Source organism: Lycium barbarum, chromosome 5 (genome assembly GCF_019175385.1).
Source record: "Lycium barbarum isolate Lr01 chromosome 5, ASM1917538v2, whole genome shotgun sequence".
NCBI lineage: Eukaryota > Viridiplantae > Streptophyta > Magnoliopsida > Solanales > Solanaceae > Lycium > Lycium barbarum.
The window spans coordinates 5,695,490-5,714,946 of NC_083341.1; the positions used below are offsets into that span (position 1 = coordinate 5,695,490).

General features: G+C 35.9%; 2 protein-coding genes across 2 annotated transcripts; both read right to left on the bottom strand.

Moving 5' to 3' along the window:
* Positions 1-440: 440 nt before the first annotated feature.
* Positions 441-3,625, bottom strand: LOC132642225 (transcription factor FAMA). The gene is made up of 5 exons (XM_060359481.1): positions 3,441-3,625; positions 2,715-2,838; positions 1,978-2,568; positions 1,089-1,520; positions 441-730 (listed from the first exon to the last, which is right to left on the bottom strand). The coding sequence occupies exons 2-5, from the start codon at positions 2,736-2,738 to the stop codon at positions 629-631; spliced, it is 1,149 nt and encodes a 382-aa protein (XP_060215464.1). The 5' UTR covers positions 2,739-2,838; positions 3,441-3,625; the 3' UTR covers positions 441-628.
* Positions 3,626-7,957: 4,332 nt separating this feature from the next.
* On the bottom strand, positions 7,958-19,003 carry LOC132640259 (26S proteasome non-ATPase regulatory subunit 1 homolog A-like). Its single transcript, XM_060356774.1, has 13 exons — positions 18,662-19,003; positions 14,050-14,113; positions 13,697-13,802; positions 13,199-13,310; positions 12,916-13,084; positions 12,007-12,449; positions 11,777-11,912; positions 11,422-11,670; positions 11,108-11,328; positions 10,009-10,267; positions 9,556-9,788; positions 8,954-9,470; positions 7,958-8,767 (listed from the first exon to the last, which is right to left on the bottom strand). Exons 1-13 carry the CDS (start codon positions 18,817-18,819, stop codon positions 8,447-8,449), a joined length of 2,988 nt encoding a protein of 995 aa, XP_060212757.1. The 5' UTR covers positions 18,820-19,003; the 3' UTR covers positions 7,958-8,446.
* Between the last annotated feature and the right edge of the window lie 454 nt (positions 19,004-19,457).

Below are 19,457 nucleotides of genomic sequence, written 5' to 3' on the forward strand. Positions count from 1 at the left end.
ACCTAATGTGAGACATTGTGCTTAGGCCAAACATCTTAGACGCATACAACATAATATGAGAGCCTAACATATGGTTAAAAACAGGAATGAGTCCAACTTTGATACTCGTAAATGAATCACGGCCTAATTCAATCTAAAAAAATAAATAAAAAAAATTAGCTGCTGGGGTGAAGATCGCTCACTATATATAGAAGACAACAACTCATTCTACAACAACTTATTCTCTCGACCAAGGTGAGGCATTTTAACATGATCTAAGATATAAGGAGTGCGTGATTGACATCTACATAAGCTAGCATATTCTAAAAGAATTTTTTTAAGAGGTATAGTAAATGGACAGTGGCAATAGTCAGCGATCATTTAATTTACTCTGTACAAGAGGATGTGGTACTTGATTAAGAAAAGATCTTCGGTTCATGACTAAAATCTAAATAAAACTATTTGTAACATTAAATAGCTAAATCTTTCACGAAATATATCGAATTATCAAGAGCTGTGCTCACAAACATACAAATTTAGCATTCTTATATTTATGTTCTAATCTATATATAGTACTATGATATGCCTAGCTAGTGTGGTCACAAGAACATAACCTAGACAGAACAATGAAATATTAAATGGTCTTCCACTAGTTGACATCATATGGGGCTATTTCAGCATGAATGAAACTGAATATTTGCTGGATCGAGTTTGCTATATCATCGGCTGAGTACCTCGTTTCACCAGAAATCTGCAAAAATAAAAAAATATATGAGGCAAAATAAAATATTCATTTTATGTGTCTTATAGCTTGTTTGTCCAAGCTTATTTTTCTCCAAAAATACTTCTTTTATTTAAAAAAAATGTGGTGTTTAATTGGTCAAGTTTTTGAGAGAAAATAAGTATTTTTGGAGAGAAGCAGAAACAGTTTTTCAGAAGCTAAAAAAAATAGTTTTTCCCCAAAAAGCGTTTTTTTGAAAAACACTTTTGAGAAAAATACACTTAGAAGCACTTTTTAAAGTGTTAATACATAAATGAAAATTCTTTTTGTAAACAGACTAAATCGAAAAGTAAGACACATAAATTGAGGGAGCATTAATTACAAGTACCTTGACATTGAATGAATAGAGAACAGTTTGTTCAATGGTAGTAATATTTGTATGAAGAATACTAAGTTGCATATCTTCTAATGCAGCAATTGCCTTGATGAGTTGTCCTGGTCTTCTTCTTGATAGAATCTTGATCATTGCATCAAATCCTAAAAGCTTCACTTCAACATCAGCCAGACAAGACTTACTCTCAGCTGTTTCTTCTTGAATTCCAGCTTCAATATACTCATTTGGAAGTGGAAATAATAATGGTGGCTGATGAGGATTACTAGGGTTTTGAATGGCCATTGATGGTGTTGTTGATGAATCTCCTAATTGTTTTGGGCCATCTCCATAGAGTCTCCTCCTTTTTTGTGACTCAAGGCATTGTAAGAGTTGCTCCAATTCTCTAACAAATTCAATTGCTCCACCAATAATAGATGCTTGATCTCCCTACATTGTCAAATAAGTCAATTTTGAAGACATATATACATCATATAGACATGATACATTTAATTAAATAAATAGCAGTGTGTTATCGCTAACAGCTTAAGTTTTTAGATGAGATAATCATACACTTCAATACATCATTAGATAAACAGATTAGAAGTGTACGCTTAGTCTAAATATTTAAGTTATTAAATGAGATGACCACACTTTAATTTTTCATGGTATAAGGGCAGGCCAGAAAGGTCCTGAGTTCGAGCCTATAACCGCCACCCAATACTTAATAGAACTTATATGTGCTCGACTCATGAAAAAGGAATCAGATCCCCTACGTAAAAGACCGTGATGCAGCTGTACATCGTTAAGTAAATATTCCCTAGAGATTTTCGCTTTACGATAAGATAATCGGACAGTTCAACTCTCTACATAAATAAACCAAATTTAAAATTCAGGAGTTTCATACCCTTTGAACGTAGGAGCCTGGCATGAGAGACCTCAAGACGCGAAGATGTTCATTCATTTGCTTCCTTCTATTCCTTTCCACAGCAATATGTGTCATTCTTTGGCTCTCAACTTCCTCATTTGTCTTGATTCTAGGCCTTTTTCTCTTATTGCTCTTACCTTCATTCCCTGGGATTTTGTCAAGAATATTTTCACCTTTTTCATTTCCACCTTCTTCTTCTATTAATTTAAATTTCTCTTCTTTTTGTGGTACCATTAAGGCTTCTTGATCGTCATCATGCACCGTCTTTTCGTTCAGAACGGGGAACTTAAGGAAGTAAACAGGATCAATCCCGGCATCTTCCTCTGATACCTTGGTTTGATTCAAGCCCAATTTGGGACCAAAATCCGCGAATTGCATCACATCCGCGAAGCTCAACTTGTCTAGAGAAGAATTCGAGGGACAAAACCCTAAAGAACTCTGATGTTGTTGTTGTTGTTGTTGTGTAGAATGAGAATTGAACATATAATCAACCATTTGATTATTAGTATTTGATCCTCCACATGACGTTTCACCAATTACCATTTGAAAAGATGTAGGCAAGGAACTGGCCTGCAAAAATATTTCATGTTCAAAGTGAAACAACATAACTATATATTGACATGTCAAAGGCAAGAGATAGAAGCAATGGAAAATGAAAAAAGCAAACACTTATGAAAGTACACCTCTTTATACATGTGTGTTTGGATGTATAGTACCTGGCAATTTGCTTCTTTCTCCATTGTATTGTTATAGTATTTTGGTTTTACCCTAAACCTTTGACTGTTCACAATTTCATGTAAACTCAAATCTTTGGTGAATTTCACTCCTTGGGTCCACCTCCTGAAACAGACCAAAATTCATTATCAAAATATCATGACAAGATTTTCAACGAACAAAAATAAGATAGAGATATTGCAGAAACAATTACTAGATATGTGAATTCAGGGTTTGAACTTTAACAATTCATGTTCCATCACAATTCAATTGATTTATTGGATTCTCTGTATATTATTTGTTCTTAAACTACTAGAAAAATCAAACTTTCCAACGGACTTTCCACTGGAATTTTACTTGTCGCAATTGTTATTGGCGGACCCTCCATCGAAAATCTTTTGATTTTAATTTCTAGTTAGTGAAACTTTTAGCACATACTATATAATATAGAGTCTGATTGAAAGTTACTGAGTTCGGATGAACTCGTAACTTATGTACTATATTCGCCTCTACAATTTACTTATACAACTGAAAATAATGAAATTATCGATAAGACTAACAACAAAAAGTCCATCTATAGAATCGACAGTTCAATTATTTGTTGAAAATCCATAGAAAATAAGAATTTTTTCCCCTCTTAAAAGATAACATCAATATGAAAATATAATTATAAGAAACTAATGAAATGAAAATAGATGTGCATAAGAAGATAGAAATTTGAGACCAACCTTATAATTTGGACAATATGAAGAGGATAAAAGAAGAGGTAAACTTCAGTGGGATTTGGTAGCTTGAACTAAAAATAAAAACAAAAAGGGGACATGAAATATTTGTCTCAAATGATGGACCTGCAAGGTCTCCAGCTAGAAGTTGTCTTTTGACTTTTGGAGGTGATTTTTGTTTGTATTTATATATATACATATGTCTCTCTCTCTATGTATATAAAATATTTATAAATACATGCATATAAAGATAAATTAAAATGCATATATATCAGAGGAGCCTGTGGATTAATTTCCACCTCACAAATTTACTCATGACCAGTAGCTCTTCATTTTCCACCTCGCTCCACCTAAATATTAATGTGAATCACAGGCAGAACAACTTTATCACCTCTTTACATGAGGTTTTAATAAATACTTAAGCTCTGATATGTGATTTTTTTATAATTCAAAGAGATTGAAAATTTTCAAAGTTTGAATCTATCTTTGGAAGGTAGGTCTTAATAAAATTCATGCACGTGAGCACTTTAGCAGCCTAGAAGTTGTCAATTGAAAATTAATGTGTGCGTTACCCAATTGTTTAAAAAGTGCCACTAGAATTGCCTCGTTGCGGAGTCGGTGAGACGAAAAAAAAAAAACTTATTCACATAGGTGTTTGCTAATGTTTAACAAATGCAAAACATGTATTTCATATATTACTCGTAGTTTTTATCTATTAATCATGATTATGTGATACGTATAATAATTTTAATTTATGACTCTTAAGGTCAACAAATTTTATTTAAATATTAAGTGCTAGTAAGTATTTTTCACAAGGGTTCCATATATAAGAAGTAAAAGTCTCACGTGATAACGTCTCATTAAATGGATAATTTGCCCCTGGCACGCTTTAGTTCTTGTGCTCTGTTGTGGCGTACTAATTTTCTTTCTTAATGCACTCTCAAAATAGCACTGTTTTGTATACTTAGGCATAATTATTAACAGGGGCGGATCTACTAAGGGCCTAGGGAGTGTCACACCACCCGCAAGCTTCGGCAAAAATGCTATGTATATATCCTGTATATATCCAAGTGAAAGTCTATGATTAATTAAATTGGCACCCTGATTAATAAACTATGCGCAGGGGCGGATGCAGCCATTGCCCAGGGTGTTCACCCGAATACCCTGGGCAAAAAATTACAGTGTATATTTAGAGTAAATTTTCTGTGTTTATGTACATATATTAACTTTTGAACACCCTGAACAAATACAAAAGACTAGCTCAAGTGATTCAGTTGTTTTTTCCGAACACCCTGAATGAAAATCCTAGATCCGCCACTGACTATGCGAGAGTGCCAATGGCAAGGAGCAAGAGTTGCCACCCAGGAGATGAGGGTTCGAAACCAACTCAAGACGAGCTTATTAATTTTTTGGCTTGCTGCTCCAATATATTTTACATCTACGTATAAACTTAATCTTAATGAATGAGATTGTGTAACTACCGAGTAAGGGGTATAATTGATGTCTTTTAGTATAGAAAATTATTTTATCTCCCACATTTTTATTAGCCTACCTCTGTAATTTAAAGTTATATGAAGATCACATGCTAATTTTATATACCTCTTGATTTGCGAAAAGTTTCTACGGGTTGGAATTTAAATTACGAGTAGAAGAAATTATTGGTTTTAAAAATCGATTCGTTTCAAAGAAGCTTAAGATGGTAAGAGTCAGCTGTCCCATTTGAAACATAATATGATATATTTTTGTTTTATTTTATAATTGTTTATATTGCAAAATAAAAGAAGTTAAGTAATCAAAGGGTTGGGTGAGAGTAGAGAAGATAATTATTTGAAATTTTAAATAGTTTCATTTCGTTAAAATAAATTTATATATGAATCTAAAAGATATGAAATAAAAGTAATGCTATTAATAGTTGCAAAAATTTGTGGAACTTGGGATTTTTCTTATCAATGTCAATGTCAGTGAATGTGTTTCTAAAATTATCTCATTAATTATGACCAAGATGTTTATTAAATTAATTTAATCTAAATCCTTAAAATTCAAAACAAGATAAGTAATCAATCATCTAAGTATACACTTGAGGAAATGAAGAAAATATGTAATGAAGAGAAACCAGATGAGTGGTAAGCTTTTTATCTCTTTCCTTTTCTTTTATTTTCCTTTGTCCCTCCTCTTAATTTGCTTTTAGTTATTAGTATTAGTGACTATCTTTATTTATTAATCTTGACCTTTTTTTTTGCCCTTATTAGTATGTGCTAAAATATAAAAAGTTAAATTATCAGAAGTTTGTTAATCCAAAAATCTTCTCTCTCGTCAGAACAAATTTTTGTTATGCTGAGTTGTAATAATTATGTTTTTTCATTCAACCAATTTGTTTATATAAACTTAAAAGGCGAATAATTTGATCTGAAGCCTAAAGCCGATCGAACCGATCAAAAACTTACTTTATTTGGATTCAACGAAATGTGGCACCCGGAACCTTCAAATCCTGGATCAGCGTCTGATTATTAAGAAATTTAACTTTCAACAAATAAAATGATCATTAAAAATGTGCCGTAGAATATTCTTAATGACATCTTAATTTTTTGGCACTCCCTTTCAAACTATTTAAGGGGGTGAAATAACTTGAGTTTGCTTACTTGAAACCGGTGATTTAAAAGGCGTTTCTTGGGGGTGCCTTAGGGCGAGCCTTTGGACAGGGCAGTAAAAATGCACCGGGGCGAGGGTAGGCGAAAGTACCGCGAGGCGTAAGTCCCATTGTGCTGGGCGTACTCTCAGGCGTTGGGCGAGTTTTGGCTTTGGAGTGTAAGGCCATAAAACCTCTCCAAATTAGAGTTTAAATTGCTAAAAAAAAAATTAATTTAATACCAAAAAAACAAAAATTAACTTTATTAAATTTATAAAGTTTAAAAACTTAAAAGTCAATTTTTATTTTTTATTTTTAGCCCTAATTTTTATTCCTTTTCATGGTCTTCTAGGGAGCAACTGAGAAAATGATCAATTTGCCAAGTACAAAGCAATAACACTTCATCAGTCGTTACTTGTTCTGGTTCGACACTATTAATTGTAGATTCCTTCTTCGCTTTTCTTTCTTTTGAAGTTCTTTTGCTCTTTCAAGTTACGTTATAAGTTTCTATTCATTTTTGTCCAACTCTCATTAGTTTCTTTTCGATGAATCTGATTATTTTTTGTTAATTGCTAATTGTGATTTGCATTTTAAGATGAAACGTTCTATATATATTTCACGTATTCTATATTTTCTTGACTTTTTGTAATTTATATATAGTTTTGACCTTCTTTCCATATATTTTATATTATGTTAATTTATAAACTTTTAAAAATTAAAGATCCATAGAGCTTACACCTCGCCTCGTACTAGGTAAAACGCGTCGCTTTGCACCGGTGCTTTTTAAAACACTGCTTGAAACAAGGAAAACTAAGGCTCTATTTGTTTTTAAAATTGACTAACATATATATGATTAGTAAGATGTTGTACAATGAAGGTTGGTGATAGATGTATGGTGATTAGTTGTGGATATGATTGGCAGTGGAGGTGAATAAGTGTTGGTAGAGGCCAACTTACGGTGGTGGCAGTGGTGGAAATGCCAAGTACTGGGGGTAATTGGTAGTTGTGTGGTGATAGTGAATAGCATAGTGGTAAAAATTTGCCTTCACAAGAATTTATAAATGAACATTTTTTAAAGACTATACACGAGGACTTTCCAGGAACAATACAGTAGCCAAAAACACAATCTACAGAGAGGAACTCAGCATTTAAACTTTGATACCATGAAGAAAAAGAAGAGGCTGATCTTTTAGAAAATGTTTTGCTCGAAAAGTAAAAGAGCATTTGCGCAAAAATGATCACTGGAACAAGTGATGCTTTAATAATTACACATAAAGGAAGGAATGAAGAAAGATCTCTTGTTTGAAACTGGTTAACAACATAGATGAGAACCACTAGTCTTCTGAGATACATGAAATGAGAAGACATAGTTCTTAGGACCCTAATTGCTACAATACAATTATTGAAACTAATTGCATTAAGAATATTTTGCACTAGTTGGAAGTATGCCTGTACTAAACGGCCCTCTAAAAATGTAGTGGATGTGTACATAAAACATATATGTACATGACACACTTACACATGTAAGCACAAATCCACAACACTATCCCCCATTTGGCCATAAGAATTATTCACTTTATTCCGAATTTTTTTTTCCAGAATCAACATTTGTCCATGAGAATTCCGTCCGAAATACCAAAAACTCAAAAACTTGTTTTTAAAAAAAAAAACACTTTTTTCATTTTTTTACAACTACATTTCACCAAAAACTACAATTTCAAAAACTATGGCCAAACACAACTCCAACTCCAAAATTCCAAAAAAAGTGTTTTTTTTTTTTTTTTGGTATCTATGGACAAACCTATGTTTTCTGTACTCAATTTTTTTTTTTTAATCTCATATATCTCCTAGGAAATATGCGGACGATAAAGACGTGTATTGATACATAGGCAATACATTGATGATGCATAAGAGATGTCAGATTGGTTATACTTGATAGCATCAATGCAATCAATTCATTGCAGTAGACAATTTCTTACTACACCTATCCTATAAAAGTAAAGTAATAATAATGTTAACAGGGGAAAGAAGCAAAATACATCCAAACAGTGTCTGAGGAAGCATAAAATCCTCTTTTTCTGCCTTTCCATCAAGTCTTAAACATGGTAGAATCCTGCTCCTCGATAATAATCCACGAAGATAAGCAAAAGGACATATGCACTCTATAATACAGCTGAATCAGACAAAGGACGTCGACAGTAAAATTTCCAGTATGACAACTACAAGCTCATCTCTATAGAGGAAAGAAGCTTACATTCAAATTCAACTCGATCATGAAAAACTGCTGTTTGGTCCTTCTCACCTCTTCCCATTCAGCACAACACCTCAAATGGATTCCATTGAATTAACACCCAATCATTCACCCAAGCTTTTAGATTACCATAAATCACGTCGTATATTCAAATGCCTGTGGTGGCTGAGGCTCCTCGTCAGCAGTCACTGCTGAGGCCAAGCCCTGTTGTCCAGCTGATCCACCAGTACTGGATGTAGTTGATGAGGGTGTATCAGTAAGAGCCAATACTTCGGGTTCATCGGGACGTAGATCTTTCAGAAGCACAAAGCCAGAAGGTGATGATTTGATTGGCAAATATCTACTTTCTTCCAAAAATTTTATGTACTTCTCCTGAGTAGGAACCACCCTAGCAGGGTTGGTCAAAATCTCAAATGATGGCTCTGGTTCATTCGTCCTCTCTGCAGGAGTATCCACCTGCCAATCAGAAAGGTCACAGTTTGTGAGCAAATAATGACAGTTTAATCAGCGGCGCGATAAAAAAATAGAATCGAGCGCAGAGCAATTTTTCTAATTCCCATCAACAATTCCCCAAGGCATCACAAAACCCCTATCAGCAGACCACCTTTGAAATGAAAATGGATGAACGGAAACTACTCTAACCTGCATAGACTCTCCACCTTTACTAGAGGACTTGCCCTTGTCTGAACTAGTGGCAGCAGAAGATGACTCTGCGCCAGATGCCTTCTCAGCATTAGCTTTCTCCGCCTCTTTCTTGCTAGCCCTGGCCTTGGCCCTTGCTGATGTTGATAAAACAGCTGTAGGAAGTTTTACAGAAGAAGTAGTTGTGGCTACAGTAGTAGGCTTAGGATACTCGAACAGCGACGGCTTAGCATGTGATACAAAATCAAATTTTGGCACTTTTAGGTCATAGTTTAGCCCAATGAGAGCGGTGGGTGAGAATGCCAAGCTAACGAAGTATATAAGGGGATACCAATACCAAAACTGACTAAAAACAGCTAGTCCGACAACTGCAGTAATTTTATCATGTTTCGACTTTGAAAGTAACTTTATTGTCACATTCCGTCCACCAGCATCAAGAATTCCTGAAGCCAAGATTGCACCCATCTTACTCATGGTATCTTCATGCTTATCAAGGATAATTTTCTCTAATTGCCGCCTGAACAGATAAAAGCAAAAAGCTCAACAAAATATAAGATTACAAAACAAAAAAGACTCGACGCAGACATTTATAGATAAACTACCTAAATGCACCAACACGGGAATCACTAGCTTCACTTATTTGGACCATCACCATGGCCATAGCTATGAGAGCACCTTGACGTACAAAATCAACTACATCTGATGTCAAAGGCTCCAACAATGAGATTGCCTCACTCAGACCAGTACCAGCACATGAAATGCCAACTGCCATAGCCGCACCATAGCGCACGTGTGGATTGTAAGACTCAGATAACAATGAGACAATGCGAGGCATCTGCAAATCCAACGCAATTAACACAATTAGCATTTTTAGAACTGAAGTTTAGCTTATATCTTCTTGCGTTGGAGAGGGGAAGATAGGTGCATAGAATCAAACATGGCTCTGTTTCTAGAAGACTGTGCAAGGTAGTAATCCAGCTGACAAATGAGACCAAAAATAACATAACGAGATTGCTAATAACCACATAAGAAATCAGCATCAGAAAAGCACCAACCTGCTCTGGTTCAGAATACATAACAAATCCAAGTGCCAATACTGCAGTCCGCCTGACGTCATCACTCACATCTGACACAGCAAAATGCAGCAACTGACGAATAGCCTTATTATTTGCTGTTCCCCTGTATGCTAACGCCAAAGCATACATTCCACCATAACGCAATATAGGATCTTGATCCCTGGTCATCTGCTCGATCAGTGTATCGGCTTCTTCTTCTCTTCCATACACAGTGAGGGCTATCCCCAATGCCAAACCCCTGCATGTGATATCAGGAGGAAACGGTTAAGCAAATGTAATCATATATTAACATATAAAAACAGTTCAATCATCTCCAAGGTTTTGAATAACATAGTCAGGTGTAACCTACTCATGTAAAGCCATATATGTCCGAATTTTTAAGTTTTCTTGCTTTATACTACCTCCGTCCATTTTTACTAGTCATGTATTGACTTGGCACACCTACTAAGGAGCCAAAAATAGACAATTTACTATATCATCCCTAATTATTGCTAAGTAACCTAGAGATTGATATCAATCAAAGTACCTTAAAAGTTGTGCAGCCACTAACAATTCCTTGAAGTTTCCAACTCTAACAATTAAAAAGGGTAAAATAGGTATGAAATGGTAAATTATCTCTTGATTTTCTAAACCGGTCAAATAAAAGTGGACATCTATTCTTAGTTATTAGTATAGAGGACAAGTAAAACTGGATGGAGGGAGTACTAATCAACTAAAATCAATAAGGACAACAAAATTATTGACTTGCTTATTTAGTTCTAATTTCTCAATGTTTTGACCTCACTTTATCCAGTCAAATCAATTCAAAATACCTACAGAGTTCTTTATCCATAATTGCAATTGTTCCCTTTTATAAATGCTATCTAATAAATCTTTGCATATAGTGGTTTCTTTGTTTTACGTTAATCAAAATGACGTAGTCCATTATTCAGATTTTCTGTTCTTGCAGTTTCAATAATGTTGATCAATATTATAGTCTCTACTAGACGCAATCAAAGATACTTCATATTGAGAGATAAAAATCGAAAGACACCCATCAGATGAAGAGATAGTACAAGTATTCAGCTGTCAACTTTACCTGATTATCTTCTCGTGTTGCGTCTCATGAGCATAAGCAAGCATCTCAGCTGCCTTCTCACTTGCAGTTCCAACCATTAATAAACCCATACCAATACCTGCAGCTTCTCCAGCAACGGCACTGTCAGTATATAGGACAGCCTTAATGCCCTCGTAAATGTCTTCATCAGCAGTTCCTAAAGCTGCCAAGCCAAGCCCTAAGCAGGCACCATGTTGAATAACCTGCAGCATTAAGATGCAAGGTAAAATATAACCAAAAAAAAGGCAATAGGTGGAACAAATATAAGACGCGATTAAATTAAGAAATACAAGTACCTCTACATTGGTACTTTGTAGACTATCACGAAGAAATTGCTTGATGCCCTCCCCATGGTTTGCATGAATTAACCCAAGAGCATACAATGCACCACCTTCCGAATATGGACTACCACCTCCCCCGGCTCCACCCTGCGGCAAGTAGGGGGCCATAAGTGATCTCCCTTGCTGCAAGTGGCCACAGTGAATAACACCTAATCCAGCTGTTGCACTAAATTTGGCCCAATTTGTTGCCCGGCTCAGCCAGTCCTGATAATTTAAGCAGAAAATTTCTGTTAGAACAAACCGTTGTGCTACGTACACAATAAGTGAAGGAGAAGGTTATTTGTCAAAAGACTGAGAATCTACTACTCACTAGGTTCTCCCTAAGGAATGTATCTACAGTTGTTCCGGCATGCATAATAGCATTTGCATATATTGTTGCACTGTGACACACACTGTTTCTCATCTCAACAGACTGCTTTATTGTCTTGAGAATAAGGAGATCTGACCTGTACGCATAGATTAAAGAAAAATATGCTAAGTGTTTTCATTCATGTGTCAAACAACTAACATAGAAAGAACTTTAAAAGGCATTCATATTACTTGTTATGGCTGTACAAGAATTGCAAGGTTAACTTTATTGAAGTTTCTCCAGACAAAATCCCTTTGAGTTTCCCCAGCCTCTCTGCATATATTGCTTCATTTGGATCTATATGTGTTTCAATCAAAGGCTGAGTTTCCTCTGTCATTGGAACATCCTCCGCAGCAGTAGCATCTCCAGTTTGTGCAGTATTAGGCTCAGCAGGTAGTTCTGGACTGGAAAGCCGATCTCTCACATTCAAAAGAAAAGCTTGGTGCTCATTCTCTACTAGGTCAAAAGCTATTTGAAATGCCAGTAGTGCATCATCCTTCTTTTCAGACCGTAAAAGCTTCTCTAATATGCTTGCTACGTCCTCTGGTTTATCCAAAAACATAAGCCACTGACACATGATCAAATAATTTGGAGATGGTGTCTTCTCATACACTTCAACAAGAAGACGAAGCACCTGTTGAGAGAAGCAATTAAATTACAGGTATTCTATTAAAACGGGCATACAAATGTGAACAGTCGTTTCTCAATTTAAGGTAATAATTTCACCTTTATATTCAAAGAAACAAGGACAACATGCAGATTTATATGAGAGGTGATCTTACAGCGAAGGGACTTGAAGAAGTTAAATCATGCACCGAAAGAATTGGTGAGGTATAAATGACTACTTTGGATAGAGAGTTAGTACTATGTGACAAGCACATTAATATGAGTAATGTTCAAACATTGGGCCAGAGGATTACAAATAAGCTACTACAAAAATATTGTGAATTTTCCAGTGACTATCACGGTCATGGTAACAGGCAGGGGGCGACAGCGTCTCTGGGTACACTCAAGCAAACAGATCAGATTATAGAGACACAGGGACAAGGCCTAGCATGTTCAAGGATCAACATAGGTGTGCATATTGTAACAATCGATACCTCACTTCGATATACTCTGCGACTGACGAAATTATGGGAGACATTACTGCAATATGCTAGAGTTGCATCAACATTATCACTCCTCACAATTGCTTCAGCAACCTTATCCAGCCTTCTGCATTCAATGGCCATGCCAATGGCTTGTTGATACTTCTTATCCACTATACACCTAAGGCACGACGGCAAGCAATTGTAAAACAGCAGGGAAAACCCAAAACAACTAATTTTACAGTTTGAAGTGTACAGACATTATCAATTATAATATAGACAAAAATTTGCGTACTTCTCAAGCATTCTCTCAACGATAGCCTCCAATCTAGGATCAGCCTTCGCAGCTTCAACATTTGACTCGGCTGCCTTAGTCTTGTGACTTGCATATTCATCCAGTGCTTTAGCTGAAAGGAAGACAGAAAGACATCGAAAAACGCAATAATATTAACAAATCAAAAAAATGAAAGAGCAGCTAAATGATATAATATACGGTAACTAAAACAAGTGAAAGCTTCCATTCAAAGAGTTCAATCAATGCATATCAAGTTTTACAATTTATCTATTTTACTACTTCCTAAGAAAGCACCAAATCTCAAGTATTAAGTTTGTAGTTTTAACACCACGACACTCTGAATAACACAAATTCAGGCCTAGATATACAGAAACAACAGACATTTTCAGGTGCGGAAGCAAGTCCTTACTCGAAGAGCTGCAACTATACGGATCTTAATAACTAAGAGCATACAAAGACAGAAATTCATAGGAAGTGAGTGCACAGATTTGAATATACCAAGAACAGTTTGAACATAGTCAGAGTCCTCAGTAACATCAAAAAGAGGGCCAGCTCCAAGGGCATAGGATAATGAGTCATTATGTTCGCCCAAATGATAGAAAACCTGAAGACAAAAAAAGAAGTGAGAGGATCAGAGGGAAATTTTTCATGTTATGATGTTATGAAACAAAACCAGTTCTTTCTATGACGCCCCTCTCAATTTTCCTTTGCATCAATAATTATCTAGTAGATGAATAAGGCTATAGAATCTTGCTTTCTACTCTGCAGAATAATTAACCTCCTTTCTTTTGGTCCATCGGATAAGGTAGGGAGGAATTGATGCTAAACAAAAAAAAGATTTAAAAAGAGACCTTTGAAGCAACTAATCCTGCTAGTTGTCTTTGATCAAACTCTTCATCCTCGTACAAGCTTTCTCTGCAAACAAATTTTAAGAATAAAACTTTGGAGATCATAAAACACAAAACGAATACGCAATCAATCAACAAGGTCTTAATCCTAATTTATATATCACAAGTACAACAGGAAAGGTAAAGCCTACCAATTTGGATAAGACACAACTTATGTGCGACATACTCACTTCGATAGACAAGAGTAAAAAGCTCCATGAATACATTATCTAACTTGAAGACTTAATCCAGATCAACTAATACATAGTCAAAGCTTGAGCTTGACCAATTCTGCAGTGTCCATAAGTTAACTGATCTTTGCTCAACAAGAAATTTGGTGTCATAAGCTCCCAAGGCTTTGATCTAGTTGTAAGAGTGCAATGCATGATGTGGGGTTGGGCACACGTAACCGGTTCGTATCCTGCCGCAGAAGCATGGTATTTAATTGGAGAAGGGTAGAGGTGCGGGCCTATATCCACCGAGTTTCAAACCGTGTGCCACTGACCCTCGGGAATTTCTTGATTCCCAAAGAAGGAAAGAAAAAAAAAATTGGTGTGGTAAATATATAGCGAATTCCAACTATCTTTTTTTTTTCTTTTTCCTTGATAAGGATAGCAAATTCCAACTATCAATTAGCTTTTGATCAGCTCAAACAAAATTTCTGTTAGCTGGCTTTGCAATAAAAATAACATGAATAGAACTTTGAATACCATTTAAATAGTGAACCAGGGAGAAGATGTATCTTTAATTTAGGTAAACATACTAACACCCTTACTTAAATGGAGAAGCTGCCAAAAAAATGTTGGAACAATAGGAATCAGTTCCAAACCATCTGTGACAAGGCAAAAGGGTCATAATAGCAGGCTGACATACTCACCGGTAGTTACAAGGACATATTACCAGTCATCAAAGGTAAAAGCGCGAAAAAGTTCTAGGGTCAGTTGGGGGCTTTATGCACAAATAAAGCATGGACTTTAATGCAAATAGAGAAAAATTACAAATATGTGTGTAGTCCAAGAGTAATATAATTATAAACATGAATAACAAACATATGGACAAAGAGATTCTAAAAAGTTATGATAAAGTGAAATATCAATTGTTTTGTGTAGTTAACCCTCAGGGGTTGGCCTGGTGGTAATTGGCTTGAGCTTTGGGGTTTGCTCCCTTTCAAGGTCTCAAGTTCGAAACCCACTGGGTGCAAACAATTTCTGAGGGCCATCGGACTGGGGCAAAACCCTGAATTACCCGTGGTGCACTTGCGGGAAACTCCTTGCCGAGGGCCTGTGCACCCCCGGGATTAGTCGGGGCTCAAAGAGACCCGGACACCCGGTGCTTAATCAAAAAAAAAAAAAAATTGTTTTGTGTAGCCTTTTCAGAATTGCGCTCATTGGCAAGGAAAAGTATGCCTTAAAGACAATATTGAGAGCCCGCTAAGCGACGCTAAGTGCTTAATATGTTTTGCACATCGCTTCAAGGCTTAAGTGCGCCTTTGGCAACACTGAATATGACAAAATTTGATGCCAATGTTTGGGAAAGAAGGAACCAAAATTGATGCCAAATATCTGGGAGAAAAGGGACCCATGAGGCACAAAATGTATGCTCATCAAATCCTCCTACTAATTACCATGGCCTGGACAATAATTATCAGAATATTTAGTCCTCTTGTATTCAACATGACCACATGAAGCTCTTCAGAGAACAAAATTTTCTCCTCAAAAGTAAAATGCTGGTACCATTGCCATTACACACAGAACCAGCACATAGAATGAACAAGTCATTACTTTCTAATACACTTATGAACACAAGATCTTTTTGCATAAACCATCGACCAACCAATAGGTTACAAGCACAACAAATCTTCAGTCAGGTCTTAAATTCTCCACCAGAGACATTACTTTCTACAACCTTCCAGAACCAAATATCTTTCTGAAGAGCCAAAAACCATCACCCCCGCTCCAAGATGCCTTACTACGAATATAGCTTCTTTCATACATTTTTGTCCAAGCTGCTTTACACTGGGTATGTTGTTGTAGTTGACTTTTTCAAATTTAATTTGGTTTACGGTAAACCAGCGTGCTTTTTTGAGTTATTTGGTGGAAAAGAAACCAAAGATGTTTTGAAGGGAAAGCTGAACCAGTACATGGGCTTAAATAATGCTTATCTTTTTTGAAACTTTGGTGTAGTATGCAGAATGTTTACGATACTGACACCTTACTTGTATTCCTTAGTTCCCTGCAGGGACTGGATGCTTTTGCTTGTACACATGAATGTACTTTGTACACTATGGCAGCGAGTTGATCTTAAACCAAAACACTAACCATTTACACATCCTCTTTTCATATAGCTCTGAAAACAACTTCTACCATAAAAAATAAAAAAAATAACAACTCGCTGGGAGAGTTCATGCAAAGTTAACGATTTAAGATTTCTTTTGATCTAGGGAATTGTGTTCTGACTTCTGAACAAGAAGAAGCATTTAAGAATCAATTATAGACTTAGCATGACTACGATTAATATGTCATCAGCTTTAACTTGCATATCTGAAGGCGTTATAATACCTCCAGGCTCCAGAGAAATCAACACATGCACAAGACATTACCAAAAGATTTCTGGCTAAAAGGTTCCATTTTTCCCACCTTAATGTTCTCCCCTCCTTGGAACCAAAACTCTTTCTGCTAAAAGTCTTCGCTTTAACAGAATTCCTGCTACAAGTCTTCCATTTTACACAGTTCCTTCTTGACCGGACAGGAAAGGAACACAAACTGTCCCTACCCTAAGATAAGAGGGTTCCCGCCCTCAGGTCAAGGCATAGAGCTAACCTTGTCTGCACTACCACCTTAGTTTACTAGACCTTGGGGAATTGGCTAGTTACCTTCACTGGGTAAATGCCTTAACTTTCCTACTTTCCTCCTATATTGGCGCCAAAGTTAAGAGTCTTTTTCATTTTTCTTTTCTGTCCCTTTGATTGCTAAAAGGCACATAATCATAGTCTTTCAAAAACCAATAGAGAAAAGATCACTTTCTTTGACCCGCAAGGGTGGCTCAGTTGGTTGAGCATGGGGCTTTCATAATGGAGGTCTCAGGTTTGAAACCCCCTGCCAACGACAGCAGGGGATTTGCCTTCTGGGTCGAGCTCGTCGCACGGGGCTTGCCTAGTGCGGGTTACCTCTCCCGTGTAGTTTGTGAGCTATTGCACAGGAGCTGGGTTTACCCTGTGCGCACCCAAAGGTAGCGGCTGCGGGTTCCCATGTCATAAAAAAAAAGACCACTTTCTTTGAAAAGTCTACAGGTTTGACTCTACAGTTATAACCCAAATAGTGCCTTTGGAGGAAAGAACACAGTAGGATGCAGTCCTAATGACAACATTTTCTTAATTTTGAGTTGTTTTCACTTATCTCTCGAAATCTAGTGCCCTAGAGTTTGATTTTAATAATAATATGATATTAGAAAAAGGTAAATGTCGTAGCTTTCCTACTTTCCTCCAATACTAGCCCCAAAGTTTTAGTCTTTCACATTCATTCTTTCTGTCCCTTTGATTGCTAAAACACACATAATCATAGTCTTCCACAAGATTCAAAGGGCATTTTAGTACATTACACACATCTTTAATTTAAGACCACAAGATTCAAAAGGCTCTTTTTATTCCTTAAACTATGTGTCCAGTCAAACTAAGGCACCTAAACTGGGCCAGAGGGAGTACTACTCCGTGCCTAGTCAAACTAAGACGCTTAAATTGGAACAAAGGAAGTACTAGCACACAAATAACACTAATTTAGAGGTGAAAGTAGAAAGCAATTAGAAGCATTACATGACAGATACTGATGTAGAAAGCGCGTGGAGTTTCAATTGCACAAAACAAAAGAAAATACTAATCCCTCTGTCCCAATTTAAGTGTCTTACTTTCCTTTTAAGAGTGACCCTTTCTATATTTAGTAAGTTGAATATTCGAACATACTACCTTACAAGTTTAAAATCACAAGATTCAAAATTGACATTTTAGTACGTTACACCCATAATTAAATTCAAGACCACAAGATTTAAAAGTCTCTCTTTATTCCTTAAACTTTATGTCAAGTCAAACTAAGACACCTAAATTGGGACAGAGGGAGTACTACTCCATGCCCAGTCAAACCAAAACACTTAAATAGGGATGAAGGGAGCACTACACAAATAACAAGTGAATTGATTAAATGATGACCCTCTACAAAATATAACTGATTGCCTATGTGTTATGTCAGAATCGCCCATGTATACAGAGGGTCATATACCTCTATTCATTTTAATAAAGACCCCTTTTAACTAATTTCCTCCACAAATAACACTTACAAGATTCAAAAGTAATCTTGTAGTCAGGGGATTCAGTGTCCAGTCAAACAAAGACACTTAAAATTAGAACAAAGTAAATACTAATAATTCAAGGTGAAATTAGAAAGCAAACTAAAACACTTAATTTGGGACGAAGATTCAAAAGTATCTCTTTATTTCCTAAACTCCGTGCCCAGTCAAAACTAAGACACTTAAATTTGAACGAAGTAAATACTAATAATTTGAAGGTGAAATTGGAAGGAAGCATTACATGACAGATACTGATGTAGAAATTTCAGGCCAGAAGTAATCAACAAAAGTATTGAGATTAGAAAGCGCGTGGAGTTTCAACTGTGGATGACTTTCATTCAACATCGCTAATAAACCACCGGCAGAGCTCACCGTAGTGGCTGCAATTGCCGCCGCCATAGTTATCACTTTTACCTGTTGTAGAGTTTTACAGTTTGGATCTGTGAGAAGAAACCATAAAACAGAGATAAAAACTAGGGTTTTTTTTAGGAGAGAAAGAGGAAAGACTAACTTGATGGAGCAGAGGAGAGAGTTTTTGAGTTTAAAAGTTAAAAGATTTCTTGTTCTTGAGGAAAAGGTGAGACTTCAATCCAAGATTTGTTTTTTTTTTTTTTTTTTTTGGGGGGGGGGGGGGGGATAATTTAGTGATAAACTGATAAATTTGTATTTTAATTTTTAAATTATTTTTTTAAGGACATTAAATTTTTAAATAATTGCTATAACTCAATTACTCATTTATTGTGTTAAATTTGTATTGTTATTCCATATTTGACGGTAATATAGTCTGCAAATAGTCAAATACAATATATTTTCTACACAGAGGGATCAAAAATAATATTTTAATGTAATAAAGGTTAAATATCTACGGAACTAGTTTCTATGTAACTTTGTCCGAGTTTATGTAACTTTGTCCGAGTAAGCATAGTTTTTATGAAACCTTGTCTTGCGTTTTTTTTTTTAACTCTGCTGGGGATCGAACCCAGAATCTCTGGTTTTGTATATCACCGAATAAGGGTACTTTGGCCCACAAATTTTAA